The sequence below is a fragment of the Thamnophis sirtalis genome, unplaced genomic scaffold (assembly GCF_051295495.1).
Source record: "Thamnophis sirtalis isolate CommonGarterSnake01/CBP01778 unplaced genomic scaffold, rThaSir2_p1.2 scaffold_1, whole genome shotgun sequence".
NCBI lineage: Eukaryota > Metazoa > Chordata > Lepidosauria > Squamata > Natricidae > Thamnophis > Thamnophis sirtalis.
Genome location: NW_028261381.1, coordinates 130375762 through 130401724, shown reverse-complemented (window position 1 = coordinate 130401724; position 25963 = coordinate 130375762). Strand labels below are relative to the sequence as shown.

Sequence of the window (25963 nt, the reverse complement as noted above, 5' to 3'; positions counted from 1 at the left end):
AGACTCAGACAATGAGGAGGTTGGGGAGGAACATGGGCCTGGAGTATGACGAAGGCTCTGATGAGTGCTCTGCGTTGGAGGCAGAGATGGGGCCAGGGCTGTCCAACACTTTTCAGCTACGTTTGCAGTCAGAGATCAGTGGGGAAGGAAAACAGCTAGAGCTTGTTCCCGATGTGTGCATTTGCAGAGCTGCCAGGAGAAGGGAACAGTTAAGGAACAAGGACCAACTTGGGAGTAGATGCCAGTAAAGGTGGATGGTGAATGGCCACTCCCCTAGGGAATAAAGAGGAGCAAAAGGGGGGTAGAGTTTGCAGGAGACAATTAGTTTGCTTAATTAGCATGAGAATTTGTTCATGACTATCATAGACTCCTATGTACAAGTATTTTCTTGTACAGCGTTGCATTTAGAAGATATCAGCCTGGCAGCTGTCCAAGCCTGATAAGGTCTGTGGCTGTAAATTCACCCTTGAAAGACTGTTTGCCGGGACTTTGCTGGATGTGAATGAGAGGAATTCACATTAGCTTAATAAAATGGGGTTTTGTCGGGACACAGTGTCTGTTTTGTGATTTTGTGAAGTCTAGGTCAGAACACTGCCAAGAGCAAATTTAATTCTTTTTCGTCATGTCCTGGGTTCTAGAATAGAACCCAGATTTATGTCCTATTTCTATGGCATGAATTGAAATCACTGATATTGATTTCCTGTATAATACTTTTGTTGACATTTTGTTGATGCTTATCTTCACAAAACATTCAGGGTGAAAAGCAAAACTATTATTCTTAACTTATATTTCCAATAATGTATGGCCAAGTAACACAAAGTATTCACTTTGGCAAAGCTGGCATATGAACCAGACTTTGTAGCTCAGATCTATCTTTGTATTACTGCAATCTGAATAGAAAAAATAAAGTATTAAAGGCAGATGCGGGAAAGACTTCTTTTTAGAAAAAGAGAGGACATAAATGCACAATGTCTAACAGATTATTCATTTATAAAGGTTTTCAAGCACCCACAAGGTTAGAGGGGCATTGCAAAATCACACAGGCAGTGAGAAAACAGAGTGTCATTATTCTATTGCTGAGTGGTGTTAGTTAAACTTCAGGAGTTCCATTGACTGTGGATGGATTTCTAGACCTAATTCAAGGAACTGTTCATTATCTATAAAGTCCTAAATACCTTGGGTCCTCGTGACCTCTATCTGTTCTGAGTCTTATCAGTCTGCCTTTCATGATCTTACCTTGAGGAGCACTGGGATATCAGGAACTTAGATGATTATCTGTGTTGTGGCTGTCCCTTCATATGAAACAATCTGGCTCATGAACTCGGATTACTTTTCACTTTATCCTTTAAAGAAGTGATGAAAACAGTCCTCTTCCATAGAACATTTAATAACAAATTCTTGCATTCCAAATAGCAGCATTGGGGGCAGAATGTTAGGAATTTCGTCTTATTTTTTTACCTGTTCCTATCACTGTATTGGTTTTCTTCACATAAAGAATCTGATGAATCGTATGACAAATATATTTTTGAAAAAAAGTATCACATTAATTGTTAAAGGGCAATTGAATGCTTTTTATTACAGTCTCCTTAATAGAAGTGGGTTTCCGAATGGTATGGCATTGTGGTTTGGTCCACACTTACCCATTGGTCCTGGAACATTATTTGCAGTTTTATTGTTATAATATTAAAAAGTTGCTTCATACAGGAAAATTGAAGCACCAAATTATAGGCCTTTACAAAATTTGTCTTCCAACTTTTTCACTACCAATTAGGATAACCTACTTGTACTTCAGTGTTCCCACTGGAAAAAAAAAAGTCATTAAGGCACTTGAACAGGAAACTATTTTCAAATTTGTTTCAGCTCTATAACATTTGTCCTTTTTCTCAGTGTATTTCTTACTTTAAAAAAAAGTTATATAACTGGCTATTCTGGCTTTTCTTTTTTCCCCCTGTACTTTCATTTCTTTTACTCTATGATGACCTTGACCTCCTTTTCCCTCCCCATCTGATCTTGACATTTCCTTTAAGTCTTTTCTTTGTTTTTCATTCTTCCCATTGGGATACTTTATTGTCAACATTAAAGCTACCCCAATACACAGGCTTGGATCAAAGGTAACATGGGTACAAAAGATAGGATGAATAGGAGACAAGATATAGCAGTGGAAGGAGAAAAGGTCAACTGAAGTTAGACCTGTTTTACCAAGCCAACTCATTCCTAAATTTTTACCTGATCTGTGGAACGGTAAGTAGTAAATAGTAAAACAGTAAATATCTTCTTTGAAACTCCCTTCTCTTTTCTAAGTCTTTCTTCCTCTAGTTTTTATAACAAAATATACACCAGATTTTGACAGTTCATCTCATCAGAATGCTTAAAGGTAATTAGTAGCTTTGAATAATGACTCTAATGAAACTTTATATTTAGATAAGAATACTGCTTTCAAAAAATTGAAAACCATAAAAGCCCATACTTTTGGTTTTTGACCTGACAATTAGTTTGTGAGTTAGATAATGATGTAGCACTAATAGATTGAATACTTGTCTAATTTCAAATATCTGAAGGTAAATTTCTCTGGACTATATTCAAACTATCCATCATATGACACTAATTCATACTTATTTACTATTTTCACCATCCAGACATTTTAGACATGTGTCTCAAAGGGAGCTTAATGGACAAAGGCTAGTTCTCAGACACAACTGTAAAGAGTTTTTAAAAATCACCTCCTGCCAATAAATGCATTCAAAAATGTGTACAATAAAAGTAGATTAAAAATATGCTTGTTAGGGGAAAATACTCACCAAACCATTAAATTAGGGGGGAAAAATCATTTGCAAAATATTTAGAGATACAATAGTAGAGTTGGAAGGGACCTACTCCAACCCCTGCCTAGGCAGGAAACCCTACACTACTTCAGACAAATGGTTATTCAATCTCTTCTTAAAGACTTCCAGTGTTGGGGCATTCACAACTTCTGGAGGCCAGCTGTTCCACTGATTAATTGTTCTAACTGTCAGAAAATTTCTCCTCAATTCTAAGTTGCTTATATCCTTGATTAGTTTCCATCCATTGCTTCTTGTTCTATCCTCAGGTGCCTTGGAGAATAGTTTGACTGCCTCTTCTTTCTGGCAACCCCTGACATATTGGAACACATTTGTTATAACATTTATCTATTAATATAATGTTTATTAATTATTCAATAGTATTTACATTGGAGAGATACACATGAAAATATGTGTAAGTGTTCATTAACACATTTCACAAACTGTTTATTAATGGGACTTGTGTATACTAATTATTTTTTCCCTTGGATTATGGTCTCTCCCTGATTATATTTATTCTTATGTTTTTCTGCTCAATATACTATAATTTACACAGTTCTTCCCAACCTTTATTTTATCTTCATGACAATTAATGAGGTTGAGATGTTAGGATGCATCACCATTAATATAATTGCTAATAAGTTCAGAAATAAAATTATACCCACATAGTATTTTATGTACACCCATATATTGATTATATTGCAAAAATGAGCTTTTGCTTTTACATTTTATTTATTTTTTCTTTTACTTATTTATTATACTTATATTTCTAGCCAATCCATCTCCCTCAAGGAGTGACTTTTTAGCACTTTGAATATTGGCATTCTAATTCAGCTTTCCTTGTGAACCTACTATACATATATTTTGGACAGTGTTTGATCTTATTTTCCAAAATATTTCTATATTTTCATATTTAAAACCTGTAAAGGACTTTGTAATTTTTTTAGATTTCTGATCTCAAATTCATTAATTTGGTTAATGGTTTCTCATGCTGTTTATTTAAGCAATTTTATTACTTCTTATTTATGTTTTTATATTTTTTATAAACACTTTACACTTGCCATTATAAGCTTCCTAGCAAATCTTACAGCTGGTATTAAGCTATATTTTAGTACATTAGTTACTCCCACCACCGTCATGTTATTATCTGATTTATTAATGTGAATGAAGTAAAACAATGCTTACACATATAAAATTGCAATAATATATTTTTGGGCTAAGATTTATACATTTGAAAATCCTTAGAAATATTATATTTTTATCTGCATTATTATTTTATCTGCATATTGTTTTCACATGCTATATTTAGCTACAACTAATATGGACAGAATGACTGATCCCAAAGAAATACAGTTAGTCCTCAACTTATGACCAATCACTTAAATCACTGGGTTGCATTTATGGCTATTTGCACATGATCATGTGACCATGATGTATGACATTTTTGCCAAAACCTGGTATTTACTTTTAGTTTTGGCAAATATGTCCCATGGTGAACAAGGGGTTTGCTTAATGACAGTAGCATTCACTTAACAACCACAAATAAGTGGTATTCAGCCAGTTCTGAAAGGTTCTGGAGAACTGGTAGTGGAAATTTTGAGAGTGGGGAGGGAATAGGGATTTTGAAGTATCTTTCCCCTGTCATGCCCACAAAGCCACGCCCACAAAACCACACCCACAAAGCCACGCCCACAGAGCCAGTAGTAAAAAAAATTGAATCCCACCACTGCAACTGCCACACATAAGGTCATAAAAGTATCTCAGTCACACATGATGGATTCTCTTTTTGATGTCACAATTTATGAAGGGTAGATTCTATTACAGTCATAAATAGAGGACTACTGTAAAGGAATTGGAAAGAAGTATCAGACTGAAAACTTAAATTTCAAAACTCTTCCTAGTGAAAGACAAATTATCAGTCAGATGAATTTTAGGAGTAAATTAGGAATAAAATGTATGATGTGCTTTAAACCATGAGGGAAAGAGATCTCTCTATGGTCTTTACAAATCTGCTATATTTGCAGATGATTCTATTAGTCTGGAAAGAGATTGCTAAATGTGAGCCATTTTTACATGTTTGTTTTTCATTCAGTCTTATAATGACAATGCACATAAACTAACTCCCAAGTTACAACCTGCGACCCACCTTTGTTTTCATCCACTCATGATGCTTTAATCACTGCTGTAAGTGTTGTCTTTCAAAGCAGAGATCTCCAGGGCTGCATTTTTAACTCTGCCTTTTAATTTATTTTAGATTCCTTTAGGGAAGTAGGCAGTGCAGTAGAATTGCCATCAGCTGCAATTCTAGGAAGCATTGGAGGATTCATTTAAATCCCACAAAATGAGTAAAAGATGAAAAATTAAAAGTACAAACCCCAAGCATGAAAAGGAACATTAAGGATCTCAAACAATCCACAAAGCTGCTAAACATTCGAAGTTGATGCCATGCTCCCATCATTAATTCAGCTGTCATAGAGAGTATAAACTTTATACCCCTCAGAGAGGGTCCGCAACTTGGGAGTCCTCCTAGATCCACAGCTATCATTCGACCACCATTTGACGGCTGTGGCTAGGGGGGCATTCGCCCAGGTACGCCTGGTGCGCCAGTTGCGACCCTACCTGAATCGGGAGGCACTCACAACAGTCACTCGGGCCCTCGTGACCTCTAGGCTGGAATACTGCAATGTGCTCTACATGGGGCTGCCCTTGAAGAGCATCCGGCGTCTTCAGCTAGTGCAGAACGCAGCCGCGCGAGCGATAGTGGGTGCACCGCGGTTCACCCACATTACACCTATCCTCCGCGAGCTGCGCTGGCTACCTGTCGACTTCCGGATGCGCTTCAAGGTGCTGTTAATCACCCATAAAGCCCTACATGGTAGTGGATCTGGATACTTGAGAGACCGCCTTCTGCCAATTACCTCCCTGCGACCAATAAGATCACACAGATTGGGCCTCCTCCGTATTCCATCGGCCAGCCAGTGTCGGCTGGCAACTACAAGGAGGAGGGCCTTCTCAGTAGTCGCCCCGACCCTTTGGAACGAACTCCCCGTGGAGATTCGTACCCTCACCACCGTCCAGGCCTTCCGCGCAGCCTTGAAGAACTGGCTAGCCCGTCAGGCCTGGGGATGAAGATAGTTGCCCCCCCCGAATGATGAATGCATGTTGGTTACTGTTTTTATTATATGTGTCTTTGTTATTGTCTGTATCTCCCCTTCCCCGATTTTATGTGAGCCGCCCTGAGTCCCCTCAGGGAAAAGGGCGGCCTACAAATCTCAATAAAATCATAAAATCATAAAAAAAATCATAAACATACAAGAATATAGCCAGTTCCCCAAAGAGCACATTTAAAATGTTATCAGCTCTTAACAGCTTTCTACTCAAAAGTGGGCTGGTTCACACTGATAGCTTTTGTAAATACTGTATGTAGGGCATAATAGTTGGCAAAAGATATTCTTTTATCATTAAATAAGTCATATGTAGGGGAATGTGAAATAGCCTAAATCTAAACTATGTCAGTAGCACAGATTTTGTATATTACTTTGAAAAAAGATTTTCATCTTTCAATTTAAAAAAGGCACGGCAAAATCTACTTATTTTTTTTAACAGTTTGAACCGAGCATGGAGATGTATGATTTGGGGTGATTTTTTATCTAATCACTAACATAACCTTGGCTTAGTGTAATGCTTAATTAGACTAAAGTAGATGATCATCTTAAGCAATCCTTCTAAGAAAAAAACACCTGCACTGAATATTTCCAATTACCCATTGTTAATGTTCATTTGGCACTCCAATCCTGGTGTTACTATCACAATGTGAAGAAACTGCTTGCCTGTGCTTGCATCCCATTAATTCTAATTTTGTTCTTGCTTTCATGTATTTGGAAGGTAAAGCATAATATACAAAACTTAGGATGATAGTTTCCTTCAACCAAAGAACCTAAATTAGTAGATCAACTATAACTCTTGTCTTAAATGTTATTTAGATGCCAGAAGTTATAGTTCTGGATTCAAATATTGCAGTAAACAATCCACAGTTGATATATTTGCCTAGTCACAGAAAAAGCTGTGTTCAGAAAAACACTTATAGGTGGCTTCATGTGTTGTGGTCTGCCGGCGGCCTATGGAGCTGGCAGCAGAGTCAGACAATGAATAGGTTGGGGAGGAACATGGACCAGTCCTGGAGTCTGGGGAAGTCTCGGACGAGGGCTCTGTGTTGGAGGCAGAGAGGGGGACAAGCCATCTGGGAGTTATGTGCTGCCCCTGGAGCCTCCAGAGTCAGACATCAGCAAGGAAGAGGAACAGGATGAACCTGTTCCCAGTGCGGTTGTGATTTTCACTTCTGCACCCTAGTAATGAACAGGAAAAATACAATGTGTGTTTTATGTACTTCTAGAGCAGGGGTGTCTATCTCATAGCCTGTGCTGTCCATGCCCAGTTTAGCAAAGGGGGGAAAAGTTGCAATACGTCATGTGATGCCACCATGACAATGTGAGTTTGACACCCCTATTCTAGAGAGAAATGTCCACAGACAAGACTTTGGTTAACATGAGGGAAGATCTATATCCATATATGAAGTTTTGCTTTTGAAACAGAATCTCTGATAACAATTACAGATGACTTTGAATCGGTATCACCAGCTAACAAACAAAGCTTGATCACATTGATTGGAGAAAAGTTTTTGGGTTGATGCACCGTAGTGGACATCAAAAGTATATCATGGTATATAATTAAGATATCTTGCTAAAGAATAAAGTAAAGAATAAAATGATTTCCCTTCCTAGCTTTCATTCAAAGGCTGGCTGGGATAAAAGTAGACTTTTATTTCAAAACTAGTGATACTTTTCATGAGATATAGTACCTCATCAAAAGATGAGATTTCAATGCAAAAACACATTGTATAGCATACTTTGAATTGTCTTTCAGTGATGAGTAACTAAGGAACCCATGAAGAGTGCATCTACTGTCTCCTAAAGCAGTTGTTAGTCAAGTTTCATGGAGGGCCAGCTGTGGAGTCTTTCATCATATTTCATAGATCTACTCCCTCAATTGCTGCCAAACAAACCTCTATGATCATCTCTTCTTCTCCCACTCTTTTTTTTAATCCCAAACGTTTTCCTAGTAAATTTCATCTTTCGTATCTATGACAATTTGAATGTTATCAGATATAATATTCCACCCTAATTGCAAGCTTCTTTGTATTTTGATTAGTTCTTTTAAAAATAACCTTGAGTTGTATGTGTGTCCTTTCTTCATATCTTAGTTGAGAATCTCTCTTTTTCCTTCAATTCTCCCCTTTAAATATTATCTTTTGATGTCTTCTGGGTGGTTATGTTTAATCTCAGGATTAAGCAAAGGCCTATGGTTGTCTTGAACAGCTTATCAGTTTCCAAGAGACATTTACAAGGAGAGAAAGGCTCTGGTCTTGATAGCAGTAATTGTATTTAGCTTGTAAGATATAGGGCTATTTATCTCCTGCCTGTGAAATGGGGTGGGGGTGGGGGAGATGAATGGAGAACACTAGTGGTTAACATGCTAAATAAAAGTAAAAATGAAGCTGTGAAGAAAAGAAGAAACCTGCCCATTGTACTCCCAAGTGAGAAAATGATAAAAGAAATGGGCTTACATTGTAAAACTTAAAATTTAAATCTTTTGAGGAAGGAGATAAAAGAGGAAGGTGTGAGGCTAGCAATATCAAGACAAGAAAGGAGACATCTGAAGGAAACTAGAATTTATTGTAGTACAAACTCTATAAATCTTGGGTGCTTGGTTTTTAGAAGCACATATACTCATTTCAGAGTTGAAGTGAGTCAATATGTAAGTGTTTGTTCCAGTGGTGGGTTTCAAATTTTTTTAGAACCTCTTCTGTAGGTGTGGCCTGCTTTGTGGGAGTGGCTTGCCAGCCATGTGACCAGTGGGAGTGGCTTGCCAGCCATGTGACTGAGTGGGAGTGGCTTGGCAGTCATGTGAAATGGCCAACTTGTAAAATGTGGTGAAACTCACTTAACAATGCTCTTGTTTAGCAACCAAAATTTTGGTTCAGAAACTCTGGCATTTGAAGCACACAAGTCTTAAAGCTGTCAAGTTACAAGACCCTTGAACCCCTAACCCTTTAGAAAAAAACCTAGGGGTGTTCAAACTTGACAGCTTTAAGACTTGTGGGCTTCAACTCCCAGAATTCCTTTTCTCACTCTTCATCTTGATGATGTGCAGACAGGCGGGGGGAGGGAGCTGGAACCGGTTCTAAACGGCACTGTAGATTTGTGGAACCTCTTCTATAGAAGAAGTTAGAACTGGCAGGAACCCCTGGTTTGTTCCCACTTTCTCTGGGGAATGAAAACTATTAGCTGCTAGAATGAAAATACTTTATGAACTTTATAATTATATCCCATACATGCCCCACCCCCCAAAAAACACAAGGCAGCATCTTTAACAAGGTTAAAGTTTCTCCTAACCTTTCAGTTATACTGTTTGCCAAAAATGTGCGAGATTATGCATCCATCACATTTAAGGCTACAATCTTAACAAAATTTGTTAAGCAAACAAAGCAGGCTTATGCCATTGAATTTCTATCTGGATACATTTGCATTAGATTATACTATAAAGTTCCCTTTTGACAACTCTGCGGTGGATTCTGTTTATGTGCTTGATCTGAGTAATCTTCATAATTAATTTCTGGAAGACACTTCCTACATAGCAGCAGTGATATATGTTTCCTCTGTAACTTATAGCTGGGTTCATCTTTATTTGATCTGATGATCATGTTAGAGACTATGTAGTCCTTCAAATGTTTTGGGAGACAAACTTCCACAAGCAGCAGAAAACATGAGATATGAGAATTGTAATCCAATAGCATCTCAAAGACTACCAGATTTCCTATATCTAATTGATGCAATATAATATAATTTTCCCCATTGTTTTTTTTCAATCCTAGCATCATTGAGCATAGCAACATCAATGAACCAGGCTTTGTCCTTTTAGATCAGGAATGTTATAAACAAGATGGCTGTCTGTTTGGATATTAAAGTCCCATGAGATCTTATCCTCTCATTTATAAAACCTTCTCAACTTCATGGTCCCAGTAATTTTTACACATTCAAATCCAAACATCTGGCAAAGTTTCCAGTGAATTATTTTGGCAACTTGGTCATGTTGATGCCTGTATTGCTGCAGTCACTGATTAAATGGTCAATTGTTTCATTCTTTTCAGTATAAAGGTGACATTTGTTGTTGCTTTCTACATGTCCAATTTTCACCGTCATGCAATTAAGGGGCAAAATTTGCTTTGGAATAACTAAAATAGAGCTTTCAGTTTCTTTCTGTAACACCCCTGATCTTAACCAACTCCATATGGGTTTTAAGTCAGCTTTTTCCACTCTACTCTTCAATTAACAAATCAGTTTCCAATTGTTTCTTTTCTGTATTCAACTTCTACCTTTATTTTTTTCAAGAGGTTTCTTTGAGCAACAACAGCAAGGGTTCTTGGCTTTTCGTAATGGAGTCACTCAGGCCATGTTTTTCTTTGTCCACAGTTTGTTTCACCTGTAGAAATTCTCTAACCCCTTCAGTTACTGGTAAATACAGATGATCAATATCACTTTTTGCATACGGAGTATGGTGCATTGTCATTAGTTTTCTTTTAATCCAAGTTACCAAGTTCCATCTGGGTCCAGTCAACTATTTCCGCTTTATATTGAACAACATGGACAGCCCAGGTTATTATTAAGGTATGTTACTATTACTAATTAACTGATCACAACATGTGCAGTCACAACTGCCAACTGTTTTTGCAACTGACAGATGGAAATGTTGTTAACATGAAGAATTTCTATGTGCCATACAATATTATTTGGGCATGGGACCCAATGCATTGATAACCATTCAGATCACTGTGGCTGGTTAATAGCAATAGCACCTAGCCTTATGTACAGTGATACATCACTGCTTCCTTCCTTCCATGTAGATGTAGTTCCATTAAGGACTACATGTTGAGTGTGATTTGACGAGTAACAAGTACATCTAGTGATGATATTGTCTATGCCACATTTTTAAGCTTATCAAGAAGTAGGTTTGTCAAATTCAGGACCCACTCTGAATTATTTCAATGGAGCTCAACTGAAACAAATATTCTGAAATGATTCCCTACCTGTTACTGAACAAAAGACCATAAATGAAATTATTGTTCAATGCAATGTTACTATGAAAATAGAAACATAGCATATTGAATGTCTGCAAGATACTTTATCACTGTCTATTATCATGATCTTGTTCTCTGTCCTTTTTCCAAATTTGCAAAGTCCAGCTTAATGTCCCCAAATGCCTTTGGCATACATATATACAAGAATAGAAAAATATATCAATGATGGATTAAAGAAAATGGAACATTTCAAAGATTAGATGGAATACTGAATTCATTCTTAGTGCAACCTATTAGAATGTATTCTGATTTTTATTCTTCCACTTTTCAATGAAAGGACATACCACATCCACAGCACAGTTCCTAGCTCATCTTTGTTAAATTTGAAGGAAGTGTCTGAAATAGCATAGATTGTCATCCCATAAATTGGATTATTTTTGTACTAACTTTTAGTTATCTTATTGTTTTCTATTTTAAATAGGTTTAGATAGGCTGCCCAATATATATCTTCATTTCCTGAAGTGGGTGAGATAATTAATTTTAACTGTTTTTTCATTGCTATGCTTTAATTAGAAGCACCCTAAGACTCTAACAACTGAAAAAATAAAATTATAGTTTAGCTGATCAACTGCTGTCTAACCGCATCCATCTAGTGATATTACATATCAGACTTATGGACTGTTTAAAATAAAAACAAACATAAAACTACATTTGTTGCACTTACAGTAAATACAAATTTCTGTACATTCCTTACTACTTCAAACAGTTTTTGTCAAAGCATCAGAAAGAAACTATTTGAAGAAATAAAGAAATGTACAAAAACCAGTATAAATATTTGTGTTTCTAAATACTCATGGTTGTTTTTGCTATGCATTACAGTTAATGAACTTAATTTTTCTTCAATTATATACCATTATTAATGACTAAGAAAAGCCACAGGTAGCAATTCTAATAGTACCAAATAATTTTAACAGTGGTTTGCAGCAATGTGCATTAAACTGTTTTTTTTAGATCACCCATTAATCTACAGCAATATTTGAACACATGTAGATTATAGGTTGCATTTTTTTCATTCTCTGCAGAATCAGATTATATTCAGTGGTGCATGTGATTTCTTCTTCATTACCTGCATCCAATATTTGTGCCACTCTTGTTCTCTAACAATTGACATTACAGAAAATATATTATTGATCAGCATGATGAATATGATCTAATAACTTCAGCTTTTTCTTTAAAAAAAAGATATTTAAGTCAGCTCTTCATTCTTGCAAGATGAGTTATAGAATGATTTCTTCAACAAATATATTTTACAGCTCCTACTTCAAGATCTAAGGATAATATTTTTTAAAGGCTGAAAGACATCTTTATTTAGAGATTTACCTGAAGGGTAATGTTCATTTACTGGCCATCCATCTACCTGTAGTGTTGCATTACCACCGTTTCGTGTAAAACGCACAACATGGTATTTGCCATCATTCACAGGAGTGCTCTCTTCTTTGATAGAGATATCTACTGTGCCAATATTGAAGACTACACCAATTTTGCCTTGTTCCTGTGAAGGAAAGAAAAGAGTTGAGGGTAAATTCTGGAAGCAAAGTCACAGGAAGAACAGTTGAAAGATGGACATGTTTCAATCAAAGTAATAAGATGAACATCCACAAAATGACAATGCAGGACAAATTTGTCTTTATAAGTCATATGATATAAGACTGATAAAAAGCATGGCAAAATAATATCTAAATCAAGTGAGGTGTGGTGGCTGAGTGTCTTAAGGATGCTGGATTTGTTGGCCAGAGAAAGTTGACTTTCTGCAATCTACAGTTCGAGCCTTACCATGGCATGAAGGAATGGATTCCCGTCACTCGACTCAGTTTATGCCAACCTAGCAGTTTGGAAACATGTAAATAAATAAATAGGTACCATTCCAGTGGGATTAATGGCAGAAATAAGAATCCAACTGGCACTGGACAGGCCAAATGTGAGGCAAAAACTGGTGGGGGAAACCCCCAAATGACACTGACATTCCCACAGAACTTTGTTAGCTGCCCTACATATGGAGCTAGTACACATACACACACAAATGGGATAGAGTGTGAATGTGTACTGAACGAACTACCAGTCTTAGACAGCCAAACTACTACTCTGTAATAACATTGTACACTTCTGCTTTTCATGTACCAATGTTATATGCTAAATAAATAAATGTAACCTACGTCAAGTGTACCCTAGACTCATTTATTTCTCTAATTCTTTTAAAATCTTATTTTACTCAAGACTGGCATCAGAACTTATAACAATATAACATTTAACATGAAAATGAGCATCTGCTTCTCATCTTAAACAAGGCAATATTGATCCCATCTGTACTTTTTATTCCATACAGTTACTTCAAAGCCTGAACAAAAATTGCACTTTGAAGAGCAATATTATAAAAGCCAATTTTACAGCCAGAATGACTTATATGTGGCCAATAAAAGAAAACTGAACACATAAGGTAAAAACGGAATGCATAAGATAAAGCACATAGAAGATGCCAGTTTCCTCGGACTGAATCCATCTGTCCTGCTGGTGTCCAATTAGCATTCTGATAAAGTTGCATCGTCACTTTAGAGTCATATCACAGTAATATTACCATACAAATGGATCAGGAAAAAACGAATATATTAACCAAACACTTCACATGAGTATCATCGAATAGTAACACATAAGCTTTCTATATGAACAAAACCTGGATTATTCCTGGCCTCTTTACTTACAAGTGATCAGATAAAAGATGATCAAAAAGATGATGGAATCCTGTGATCCCATTATATGGGCTGATTCTAATATATTTCTAATTATGTGAAAGGACAGGAATAAACATAGCAATGGTATATGCATTTTTTTTTTGCTGATTGACGTCACATGGGAAAAATACATTATATAACCTTTTTGATTTTTGTTCAATAACTTATATTGAAGTTTGCCGAGAACATTATTTGAATTTTCTTTGGATGGCCCATCATGGAATGGAAAAGAGGATGACGTGGAAGTAGGTGAGTGTGATGTCAACTGAGTCATGGAAAGAAAAGACTGAAAAGAGGAGAAAAGGAAAGAGAAAAAAGTGTGTGCGTGTGTGTGTGTGTGTGTGTGTGAACAAACAAAGGTAGATAAAATATAGAAGAAGGGAAGATAAAACAGGTCAGAGGAACCAACAGTCACATCAATCCAGGACTAGGATAATTAGGCTGGCTGGATAAGAGCCAAGTAAAACTGACCATAGTGAAATGAACAATGGAGAGTGAATTCAAAACTCATCTTGAGACTATGTGAAAATATGAGATGATGGTGGCAGAAGACGAGTACAAGCATAAATCAAACAATCATAGAAAAGATTATAAGGATTAAATTATCTGTTCTTAGAGCAGGAGTCAGAGAATTGAGAAGTATCCCTCAATGAATGAGACCCTCTCCTGTTCCTGGCGTAGATAGTGAAAGGAACATGAGGTCTGATTGTTTTATTACTAGAAGGTGCAACTGGGATGTGTGATTGTTGTATGAATATAGCTGAGAAGTGGGATTGGTTACATCAGATGCAATTGGACCATTACTATATGGAGATAGAAGAAGACCATCATTATATACTGCCACAGTTGAGTTAAGGATTCTCAATAGTTCTTCTCTCCCTCCCTCCCTCCCTCCCTCCCTCTCTCTCTCTCTCTCTCTCTTTCCCTCCCTCCCTCCCTCCCTCTCTCTCTCTCTTTCTCTCCCTCCCTCCCTCCCTCTCTCTCTCTCTCTCACACACACACAATTAAAACATCCATGAGAAAAATTGTAAAACAAAAGAATAAAAATAAACAGCATCATTCCCTAAAGAATATATGAAATCTGATTTAAACTGTAAAAGACAGCGAGGGACCGACTCTAATTTTAACCAGCAGTCTATTTCAAAGGAATAGTTCTTCCAGGCCATCTCCTTCCTCGTTTCCAAAAAGTGGGGAACCCTCTGCTATTTCTCCTGGAAAGATTGCATAGGTCAAGCCATTTCCATCTGTATAACTCTACCAGAATATTTTTATTACTTATTATTGCTATTTTGTATTACTGCTTTTATTATAACTTAAATCTACATATACATAGCCAACTAAGATAACAGATAAATCCCATAATTAAGATAAATTAAATCTCTGGAATATCAAATTAAATAAAGAGAACTTGTTAAGAGTTTATTTCATTCCCACCTGCATGCATGTTTTATTAGTCTTCAGTTCTACTTTATTAGTCATAAACATATGTCATTTCATTCTTTTTTTTCAAATTGATAAAAGTGTGGAGAATATTTCTGCTGCTGCTGCATTTCCTATACTCCTGATGAACCTTTGTCAAGAGAGGCCAAAATATATTTCAAGGTAGAACATGAAATATAAATGAAAGGTATGTTGTTCATTTCTGACACTGTGCAGTCCTGTATACAACAAGCAGTAATAAAGAACCGTAGATGATAACATATTTTCCTTGACTACATACAGGCAATCTGTGATATATGATCAATCGCTTAATGACCAATCAAAGTTATGATGGACTTTCCCAGAGATACTTGTGATTCATTTTTGAAGATGAATGGCTGCATACACACCCATTGTCAGGTCCACCATTGGGTCCTGAACAGAGGTGGTATTCAACAGGTTCTGACCAGTTCTGGAGAACCGGCCACATAAATTTTGAGTAGTTTGGAGAACCAGCAAACTACCTCTGACTGGCCCTGCCCCCATCTATTCTCTGTCTCCCAAGTCCCAGCTGATCAGGAGGAAATGGGGATTTTGCAGTAACTTTGGAAATTGGAAATTGGAAAGTTTATTTATAGGCCGCCCTTTTCCCTGGGGGGACTCAGGGCGGCTTACAATTCATGGGGAGGGGAATACAAACAGTAAGACATAAAACAATACATAATTAAAAATAGAACACAACATTCATCATTCGGGAGGGGACGGATTACAATCTAACCCCAGGCCTGACGGGATAGCCAGATCTTAAGGGCTGTGCGGAAGGTCTGGAGGGTGGTGAGGGTACGGATCTCCACGGGGAGATCGTTCCAAAGGGTCGGAGCTACTACCGAGAAGGCTCTCCTCCGCGTAGTCGCCAGTCGACACTGACTTTCCCCTGGAGTTGGGAGGGAATGGAGTTTTTACAGTATCCTTCCCCTGCCATGCCCACCAAGCCATGCCCACCAAGCCGTGTAATGCCCACAAAGACATGCAATGTCCACCAAGCCATGCCCACTGAACCAGTAGTAAAAAACATTGAATCCCGCCACTGGTCCTGCCATTTCCCCCTGAGTTGTTCGCCGCCCTGAGTCCCTCCTGGAGAAGGGCGGCATACAAATAAACTAAATACAAATACAAATACAATACAAATACATTCTATTGGAAGGGGAGAGGAGCAGGCGTGCTGGCATTTTGGCTTGCTTGTGCTGTAACTGCTGAGGGATTAGGGAGAGAGAATGACTTTAGAGATGAAACAAAGTCCATCCCAGACAGTTCCAGCCTGAGTTCAAGGCCGTCGTGCTCTGTGGGTGAACTGTTATCTGCCTAGCTCCTCAGAGTTTTCATAACAATCATGCAGCATCACATTGCCTGCCGGTGGACTGGTCAGGGAGACTGGTTTGGGGGAAACGAAGGAATAATGTGTGCTTTGCGAGGGGTTTTTCAGATTTTGCTTTGCTTTCCTGCAATCACTTTCTCTCAGTAAAGGTTCTTTTGATTCAACTTAATAGATTTCCTGAGGGACTAGCTGAGGCAGGTCCTTACACCCATGGTTCATGTGATTGCACCTTGGGTGCTTGGCAACTGAATCACCTTTCTAGCTGCTTGCAATGCCCCCTAGTCAGGTGTTCATAACTTGTAATTTTTTTGGTTGTTTCTGGTGTTTACTTCTAGCTTCTGGCAAAACAACACCCATTGGGGAAAATGGATTCACTGCAGCGTTCACGTAACAACTGCTGTATTAACTATCCATCCTAAAAAAAACAACTTTGAATATGGTGCCTCAGTTTATGAACACAATGACTTACAACTGTAATTCTGGGCTCATTTGTAGTCATAAATTGAGTATTACCTGCATTTCATCAATTGCTCAGCAATTTCTAGTATCTTTATTATTTAAAAGTGAGTGTAAAATAGTAAGCTCCATATTTAACTTTTCTTTTGGCTCCACAATATCAGTAATATCCTTTACTTAGATTCCCTTAACTTATTTACAGGCACTGAATCTAGTAGAACAGCTTGATTCTTTTTATTTCTAGGCATGAAAACAATTTCTGTTCCTTGGTAGGCCAATCACCTACCAAGGAAGATGACACAATGGTCTTCATGAATAGAGTATACCATAAGAATTACTGGCTACAGGTGTTATGTAAAGATTTTTTTTTAAAAAAAATACTATTTTCCAATTCTATTCCATCCAGGAATCACTATTATTCCTCTGAAGCTTCCTTTTTTTATTATGGGTATTAATAGCAAATATGTTCCATTTCTTTATGTACTAAGATCTGCACCACATGATCAACAGATTTATTTTGACTATAGATTATATAGGACGGCACCATTTCAGATGGGCAGAGGCGATACATGAATGTTTTGAAATGTTAAAGATAAAGATTCCCCTCACACATATGTGCTAGTCATTCCTGACTCTAGTGGATGGTGCTCATCTCTGTTTCAAAGTCAAAGAGCCACTGCTGTCCAAAGACGTCTCCATGGTCATGTGGCTGGCATGACTAAACGCCGAAGGTGCATGAAATGCATGTTACCTTCCCATCAAAAATGGTTCCTATTTTTTTACTTGCATTTTTAGATGCTTTTGAACTGCTAGGTTGGGAGAAGCTGGGACAAGTAACAGGAGCTCACTCTGTTACTTGGCGCTAGGGATTCAAACCGCCGAACTGCTGACCTTTCTGATCAACAAGCTTAGCATCTTAGCCAAAAAAGAATAGTTTTTGTTTTCTAAATGCAGGATATTTGTGATATAAAAGATGAAATAATACTAACCTCTTTCCATCTCACTTTAAAATAAAAACAAATGTGAACACAGATTATCATGGGATATGCTGTGTGATTTCCTTAGTTTTATAGTTCAGCAACAAGTACTTCTCTGTTTTCCATGCATACAAAGCAGCAAGAAGACATTAACAAGCAGACAGAATAGTTATTTAATATTATTAAGGATGTTTTGAAATTTACTATCTACATCTAGATCCCCTCATATGCCACGGTTATACCTTTCAAAATATGGCTACTTTTGTTGTTTCTGGGAGTTGTAGACATTTTATGAGATTGTTTACATTTGATCTTCATAATTTCAAAGAATATAAAGTATATTTGTACTGTATATGCTTGTTGTATTCCAATGTTTATTAATATGCCTTGATTTTCCAAGGTGGTTCATCATTGTTTACATAGAAACTGTCCCTTTATCAAAGTTTTAATTTCATTTTAATGCTTTGCTCAGTTCCTTGTACTGATTTAAAGAGTAAAAGTCTTAAAAGTTTTTAACACCTTTGCAAACTTTTCTGTTATTCAGGTTTACTTTTCTTAGATATCTAGGGAGCAAATGGAATCTTCAGAAACTTGCTTAGCTACAAAATGTACTTTCCACCTCAGAATGGTTAGAAAAAGCATAAATACCAACCTGTCATTTCCTGACAATTGACAGCAGTTAAACTAGCAATTGCCAAAAACAGAGACAGCCCTATATTACAGGCATCAGGGAATGTACTGCATAATGTTTTAACTAATAAACACCTTGATCAAACTCAGTTCAATTGCTGGATGCCTGCAATGGCAGTGAGGCTGCAACTTAATGACTATTCAGAGCAATCTATCTTGGCCTATAGTTTCTCTCTCTCTCTCTCTCTCTCTGTGTGTGTGTGTGTGTGTGTGTGTGTTTGTGTGTGTGTGCGCGTATGTTCATGTGTGTGGATGTGCATGTGTGAAAGAAACAGGAGAGAGGGCGGGGGGGGGGAGTTTTGAATCTGTGGTGAAGAAACTCTGTCCAAAAAGACAGCCCATACTTCAGAAAAATGGATATTTTTTGTCACTAGCCAGTGAGCAGAAACATTGTAGGACAAAGAGAAGTGAGGGTCAAATGATTTTTATCAACATGAATCAGTTGATGTTCACTTTAGCAAGCTGCACAATAGGCTGCAATTACTTTCAACAGTTGCCGAGAGCAAATGTGAAATTATTGCTATAATTACATAATGTATATATTATATGATGAAATACAGATGTCATAAGAGTTTCCATGTGGCTCAGTGCAACCACAGCTGGCATATTATTTCCTTACACATATTTCATTATGAGACATACATTGATAAACTGGGAGTTCTGAGATTTTTAAAAAATCAGTTGATTGAAGATATTGATTTACAGAGGAAAAAAGAAGTTATGTAGACCTATAACGGCATATAATCAAACTATTTCAGCATACCAAACAAATCAATCATTTCTTTTTACGAAAGAAATGATCTCCAAGTTGCACAATGCAAAATGTATACTTAAGTTTGATTTAGCAATATTACATTCTGTCAGTCAGATACCATTCAATTTATATAAAATCAAGACATGTCATCTAACACTTCTTAGTTGGAGGGCAACTGTATGTAGAACATGGTATGTAAGACTCTTGGTTATCAAGCCCAATCAAGTAAGGCAAAATTTTATTTAGCTGATAGTCTGATTTTTTTTTTTAAAAAAAAAACCTTTACTATTTAGCAAAAATGAGAAAAAAGAAACCTGGTAAAATCTCAACAAAGCAAGAGTTCCTTAATTATGGTACCTCTGTTATATGGGACTTCTATTTTGGAACTAACACTTGCCATTATACAACAAAGAAGACAGTTGGTAGAAGGCTAGAATTTGCTTTGTATTCAAGCAAACTTCTGTTCTTTCCCTTTAGTCATAGGTGCTTCAAAAGGTGCTTTTCTTATGAATATCAAATATGAGGTGAGTTCCAGATATTGCAAGATGAAATCACAAAATGATTAGCTCAGCAACAGAAGATAAAGGTATAAAGATTTCAGCATTAATTTTTGTAACTTAGTGAGATTTATTGTAATGTCTAATTGCTTCAATGCCTTTCATTTTTGCTGTGTTTTTCAATTAATTTGTCATAAATAGACTTTGAGTTGCATCCAAAAAAATATTTGTTTCCAGTCTTCAGCAAGAGATTTAAGTACTTCAACACCTATTCTTCAGACTAGTCAGCATAAAAGATGGTATGGGCTGGCTTGGCAATCTATGAGAAATGTAATGGCCATTATGATGTGTACATTATTGACTTTTTAATTGGTAAAATGTTTCCTGAAACTGATGGAGAAGTGGAATATAAAAAAAAATGAAATCAATAATTTATACACTAATATTAACTTGATCTAATTGTTATGAAATTCTTTTCTGTTAAAATAAAAAAGATCATGTTTAATATTTTGATTTTCAGGCAGTTACATAGTTAGGATAAAGTTCAAGGATAGGTAAGGAATTGCTACATCCATTCACTATTATTTGTTTGTTTGCTGTTTCAGTTTCCTACCCATAATGTAAGATGATCAAATTTAAAATAAACGAGTAGAGATATTATTAAACATGTTTTTTTAAAAAAAATCTTAGAAAATTGCATAGCCTTCTTGGAAGCACATTTTTGGATTGACATTAAAAAACAGATCAAATAAAACTTATCACGAATAAGGTAGAGGAACTGAAAATGATTAGAGAAGAGAAAATAGTGGCGAGACAGGATAGCTGTCTTCTATTATCTGAAAGGCTGTCATGAACAGAAATTGTTTAGAGTAGTTTTAGAAGACAGGGCAAGGAAATTACAAGGAAGTAGATTTTTGTTGGATATCAGTAAAAGAAAAATCCTAATGGTAATAGATATTCAACAAGAGAACAAAATACTCTGGCATCTTCATTCACTGGAAGTGTTTAAATAGTTGTTGGGTCACCATCTGCTGGGCATGCTATAATAATGGATTCCTTTACAAGGTAAGGGGCAAAACTGAATAATCCTTCCAAATCTTCCATTCTAAGAATCTGAATTCTACTTGTCTATAAAGGGGAAGCTGGCCAAGAAACACTTCCTTTTCCCAGATGCAATCCTATAAATACCATCTGCTCTGGAAGGGGTATTGTCTGGATTTTCTGAAACACCACACCTCCATCATAGCTGCTCATTATATGAATCATGAACATTAATAAATGGTAACTTTATTATATTGTTTTCATGTTCTTTCATGCTATAAACCTGAGGAACTGTCTGGATGATGACATTATGATGATTTAAACAACCTCAGGTAAGATATTTAAAATATTATTTTAATAATAATTTATCATTAATGATTTGCAATACATAAAATATCTTTTTCAGAGATAAAATAGCATCTCAGCAGCTTTATCCCAAAGCTGTATTTGAATGCAAATTCACAAAGACATGCCAGAACTATTAAAAACTATTAATAACAAAGACTATTACAATTTTGGACATTTTTCAAAGAGGGTCTGAGACCAACATGATTTTTTTCTTCTTTTTCTTTTTTGACCTTGTCAGTCTAAAGCAACCATAATCACCACCTCCTTCTCCAGTTGCAAATTGTCAAATTGTCCTGTCTACACAGTTGTCTGGGAGAACTCATTTAAAATGGATCAGATAAGTGGTATGAAATGATGAATGGCTGTAACTAGCATTCAGTCCCATTTCAGACAAATGAAAGATAGGAAAGGCAACTGAAGCTGGCATGAAAACTGGACTGGTAATAAAGAGGACAAAGAAGATAACTTTGTGAAGAATGTTTAAAGATGGGAAGTACTAGAGTTGATCTAATTCATCTCATGATCCCTTATATCAATTGAGCTTCTGATGCTTTGAGTAGAAATGTATATTGACAATATAGACAATATAAAGTTCTACTTTTTAGTTCCCTGTGTCAGCTGCTATTACTGTGTAGATATTTGGAGCTGTCTAATGGGGACAAACCCCTACTGGATAGAGTCTGTTTTTTTTCTTTTATTTTCAATCTTCCATTCTAGTTGCTGATACAATAATTTGAAAACATCAAGAAAAACCCACACCCAAGCAGAGAAATCAAATATTTGCTATGGGAAATTGAGACTGTCCATAGGTACATGCCAATGTATGAAAATGTAAAAAAATAGTCACTTTTCATTTTCATGGTTTAGCACAAAGATGGAATTTTTTTAGCATAAACACTTCAAACATTATATTTTAATCCTTTGTTACAGAACTGAGGACAATAGAATCTATTATCTCAAAATAGAATAAGATCACTAGTGAGAGTGGAAACTGCAATCCATAGGTGGATAATCAGGGTAATTGTATTTGGACATTTCCCCCCTAGAATTAATTATACCTCTAAGGAAAGGCAGGGAGGAAGAGAAATAATCCAAGGTGAGACTAGGATCTCCCTCAAACCATCAATGTTATTTACTCCTCCATCCCAATTGTATAATTTATAGTTGGGGAATTATGTGCTGGCATTCAAGGTAAGTAATGATAATATATCACATTCAGTGATAGTTCCTATCAATGCAAACCAAGAAGAGAGAAGAATAAGAAGGGAGAGGAGGTGAAGATGGAATAAGCAACATTTTCTACAAACCAATGCATGTGAATAGGCTCACCACAGGTTACAAATGGATAAAAATAATCCATTGTGGGAAGCATTTATTAAATTTTAGGGTCTGTAGCAAAATTGGTATTATGCTTGGGTTTTTTTTAATTTACATTTTAACCAACTGTATGCTGCATTGAGTAATTTCCATTAGACAGCCCTACTAGTACTAATACTGCTACTAATAATGTGGTGGACAAGGAACATACTTGTAGATCCCTTCTCACCTCCCAACTTGCACTACTTACTAGAGCAATAGCAGCAAAGAGGGAAAACATCCAGACGGGAAAGAGCTTTGCTTTAAATAAAATTGTAGCTGCCATACTGCTGCAACTGATTTACATGAGTCCACTGAGCAACAGTAAAAGACCACAGAACATCATCTGACATACTTCTAAATGCTTTAAAGACCTCAGTATTTGGACCTGTAACAAGAGAAATTTATTCAGCAAAGCTGCTGGTTGTCAGATGCAAAGAAGAGACTGTAGCTATTACAGGAATCAGAGTTCTTAGTCTAATGTGAATAGTAGAATGAAATGGACAGAACTGGGTAAGTAAACAGAATTCAGCAGTAGAAAGCTTGAAAGGATGGGTCATTTACTGATGTTTTCATCCTACTTTTGTCTCTTAACTACAGAATCATTACTTCTGTGACTGATAGGCATTTTATATTTTTAAAAGGTCTGAACAATTCTGTTCTTTTTCCTGACCTTATTCATTCATTCTTTGGCCACCTAATGAGGAGAAAGGACTCACTAGAAGAGCCTAATGCTGGGAAAGATTGAGGGCAAAAGAAGATGGCAGAGAATGAGGTGGCTAGGTGGTCATTAAATCAGTTGGTGTGAGCTTAAAAGGACTCCAGATGATGGTAGAGAGCAGGAAAGCCTGGAGGAACATTGTCCATGGGATCACAATTGGTGGGACATGACTTCACAACTAACAACAAATCCATCCATCCATCCATCCATCCATCCATCCATCCATCCATCCATCCATCCATCCAATTTCTATACCACCCATCATACTTCTGTGGCAGTTTACAAGTAAAAAGTAAAATCATACAAAAGCCATAGATTAAAAACAATGTTGAAAAGCAGAATTAAAAAAAAAAAGAAAAGTTAAAAGACAGAGATTCATAATCATCCAGATAATTATTGTCCCAAAGGTCCTTTTCCCCCCAAAGAGTAACTGGATTTTCTTGTGTTCTTTTCCTCCTTTAAAAATGTTTTGCTTGTCACCCAAGAAGATCCTTCAGTTCTTGGAACTACTACTAATACATCCATTTTGTTTCTCAACTCCTATCAGGTGCCTGAATGGCTAAAATCTTTTGACCTTCCGATATTTAAGGGATTGCCATAAACCTATTATCCAAAGCATTCTAAATGCAGGATAAGAAACAATGGATGGAAACTAATCAAGGAGAAAACCAGCCTAGAACTAAGGAGAAATTTCCTGACAGTTAGAACAATTAACCAGTGGGAATGGCTTGCCTTCAGAAGTTAAGGGTGCTCCAATACTGGAGATATTTAAGAAGAGATTGGACAACCATGGTATAGGTTTTCTTGCTTGAGCAGGAGGTTGGACTAGAGTCGTTTCCAACTTTGTCATTCTGTATAATACAGTGAATATGTTACAACCTACAGATACCTCTGAGGAAAACAAATTATCTTTCTGAGAGGCTTTGACAGTGTGGCTGGAATAATGGAAAAGCAGGAGAGAGGCTCTTTGGGAGCATGTGGAGGGCTTTTGGAGAGCTTATATGAAAATCCTGATTAGAGGCTAGAGATGCTCCTGCAGGCCCACCTTGGCATGAAGCTCTGTCTAGCATGAAGGAGCAGGCTCAAGCATGCAGCTGCCAGAAACTGAAAACGCTCTTCAGCTGATTTTTCAAGTATTGAAAGCTATGGCCTAATCAAATGGAACACCTCTTAGCTCTTCTCTTTAGCAAATGTTAACCCAGAGTCTAAAGAACAGGTAGCAATCTTTAGCATAAACTAAGAAATGAACCATGAAATACATCAAAAAACATCAGTCAACTGTGGCTGTTGTTTAGCAACAATGCTGAACAGATCTATTGGAGAAGTGCAAAGGTTATCATCTCACAAAGTAATCTGAGAAAAACTCAATAACGCCATCTATCTAACTTGTGCTGGCAAAATAATGTGGGGTTTTTTTTGGAAAAAAAAGGGCTTCAGAAAAGAAAACAGACTTTATAAACTTTATTAACATAAACTGGACTAAAACAGCAGCCCCAGCAATGTTTAGTCAAAGCAAAGCAAAGATAAGCCTAGATATAGATCCAGGAGAGGAGCTGCAGCAAAGAAATGCAACTATTTGGAAAAGGAACTTTGTATGAAGCTTTGTATGAAGCAATATATATATCAAAAAATACTAATACTGCTAGTGAGCATTAACAGTGGATTAGTTGTCTTCAGGGTGGTGAAGACAGCACCTCAGCAGAAATCAGCACCCAATGTGGGATGCCAAACACCTTCTGGATAAGGGAGGGAGCATTAAAATAACCCACCTGTTCTTTGGACAGTTGCTCCCCTTAAGTTAATTGCAAAAAGGATAAGTTAATGCTTTTGAGGTTTCTTTATGAGTTGAGATACAGGACTACATCTATGTTTACAGCGGGGTGGGTGGGGGGTGGTACAGTCAAATATGGACAAAAGAACCAGCCAATAGTTAATGACACTTAGATATGATTATTCCCGAGTAAGTTTTTCCAAACAATTCTCTTGTTGATTTTTATTTTTTGGTGAGATGATAAAATTGGAATATTTAAAGATTTAAAATATAAACTCTATTTGGCAAGCGTCAGAGAGGTCAAGTAGAGCAAGGATGGATGTACAATCTTCATCCCACCCTCACCAGAGACTATATATAGAAATGCTGCTAATACTGAGGCCTGAATTCCAACCGAAAGGGATCCAGATAACCTGCTTCATCCAAAGAAGTTCTCTGAACTTGCTCCACAATCACCTTTTTAATTATCTTTCCCAAAAAGGGAAAGATTAGATACTGGATGAAAATTGTCCAATGAAGCTTTTTGAGAAGAATGTGAACCAAAATCACGTCCATTAGTCACTGGGACTGAACCAATCTAATGTGTCCAGCCACCCTTTATTTTGGATAGTGACACTAAAGATTCCCATCATAATCAGGGTATGCTCTTATTATGGCAATGGTGAACACCAAAAGTTTCCCCAAATTCAAATTATCTAGCCACCTCTTTGACAGGACCGTCAGATCCAGTATATGGGCACTTTCCTGTTTTGGGGTGTGGATCAGGATCGGATTTAATTTTTTTTACTGCCGGTTCTGTGGGCATGGCTTTGTCTGCAT

The 25963-nt window shown here is 36.8% G+C and overlaps 1 protein-coding gene across 13 annotated transcripts in view; it reads right to left on the bottom strand.

Annotated features, from left to right (window-relative positions):
• The window catches only part of NRXN3 (neurexin 3), a 1234604-nt gene that overhangs the window by 143269 nt on the left and 1065372 nt on the right, over window positions 1-25963 (bottom strand). For all 13 annotated transcript variants that reach the window (XM_087724996.1, XM_087724986.1, XM_087724939.1 and 10 more), the window contains one exon: window positions 12334-12505. In XM_087724996.1, the coding sequence (XP_087581122.1) occupies window positions 12334-12505 (172 nt within the window). The remainder of the gene's footprint in view (window positions 1-12333; window positions 12506-25963) is intronic.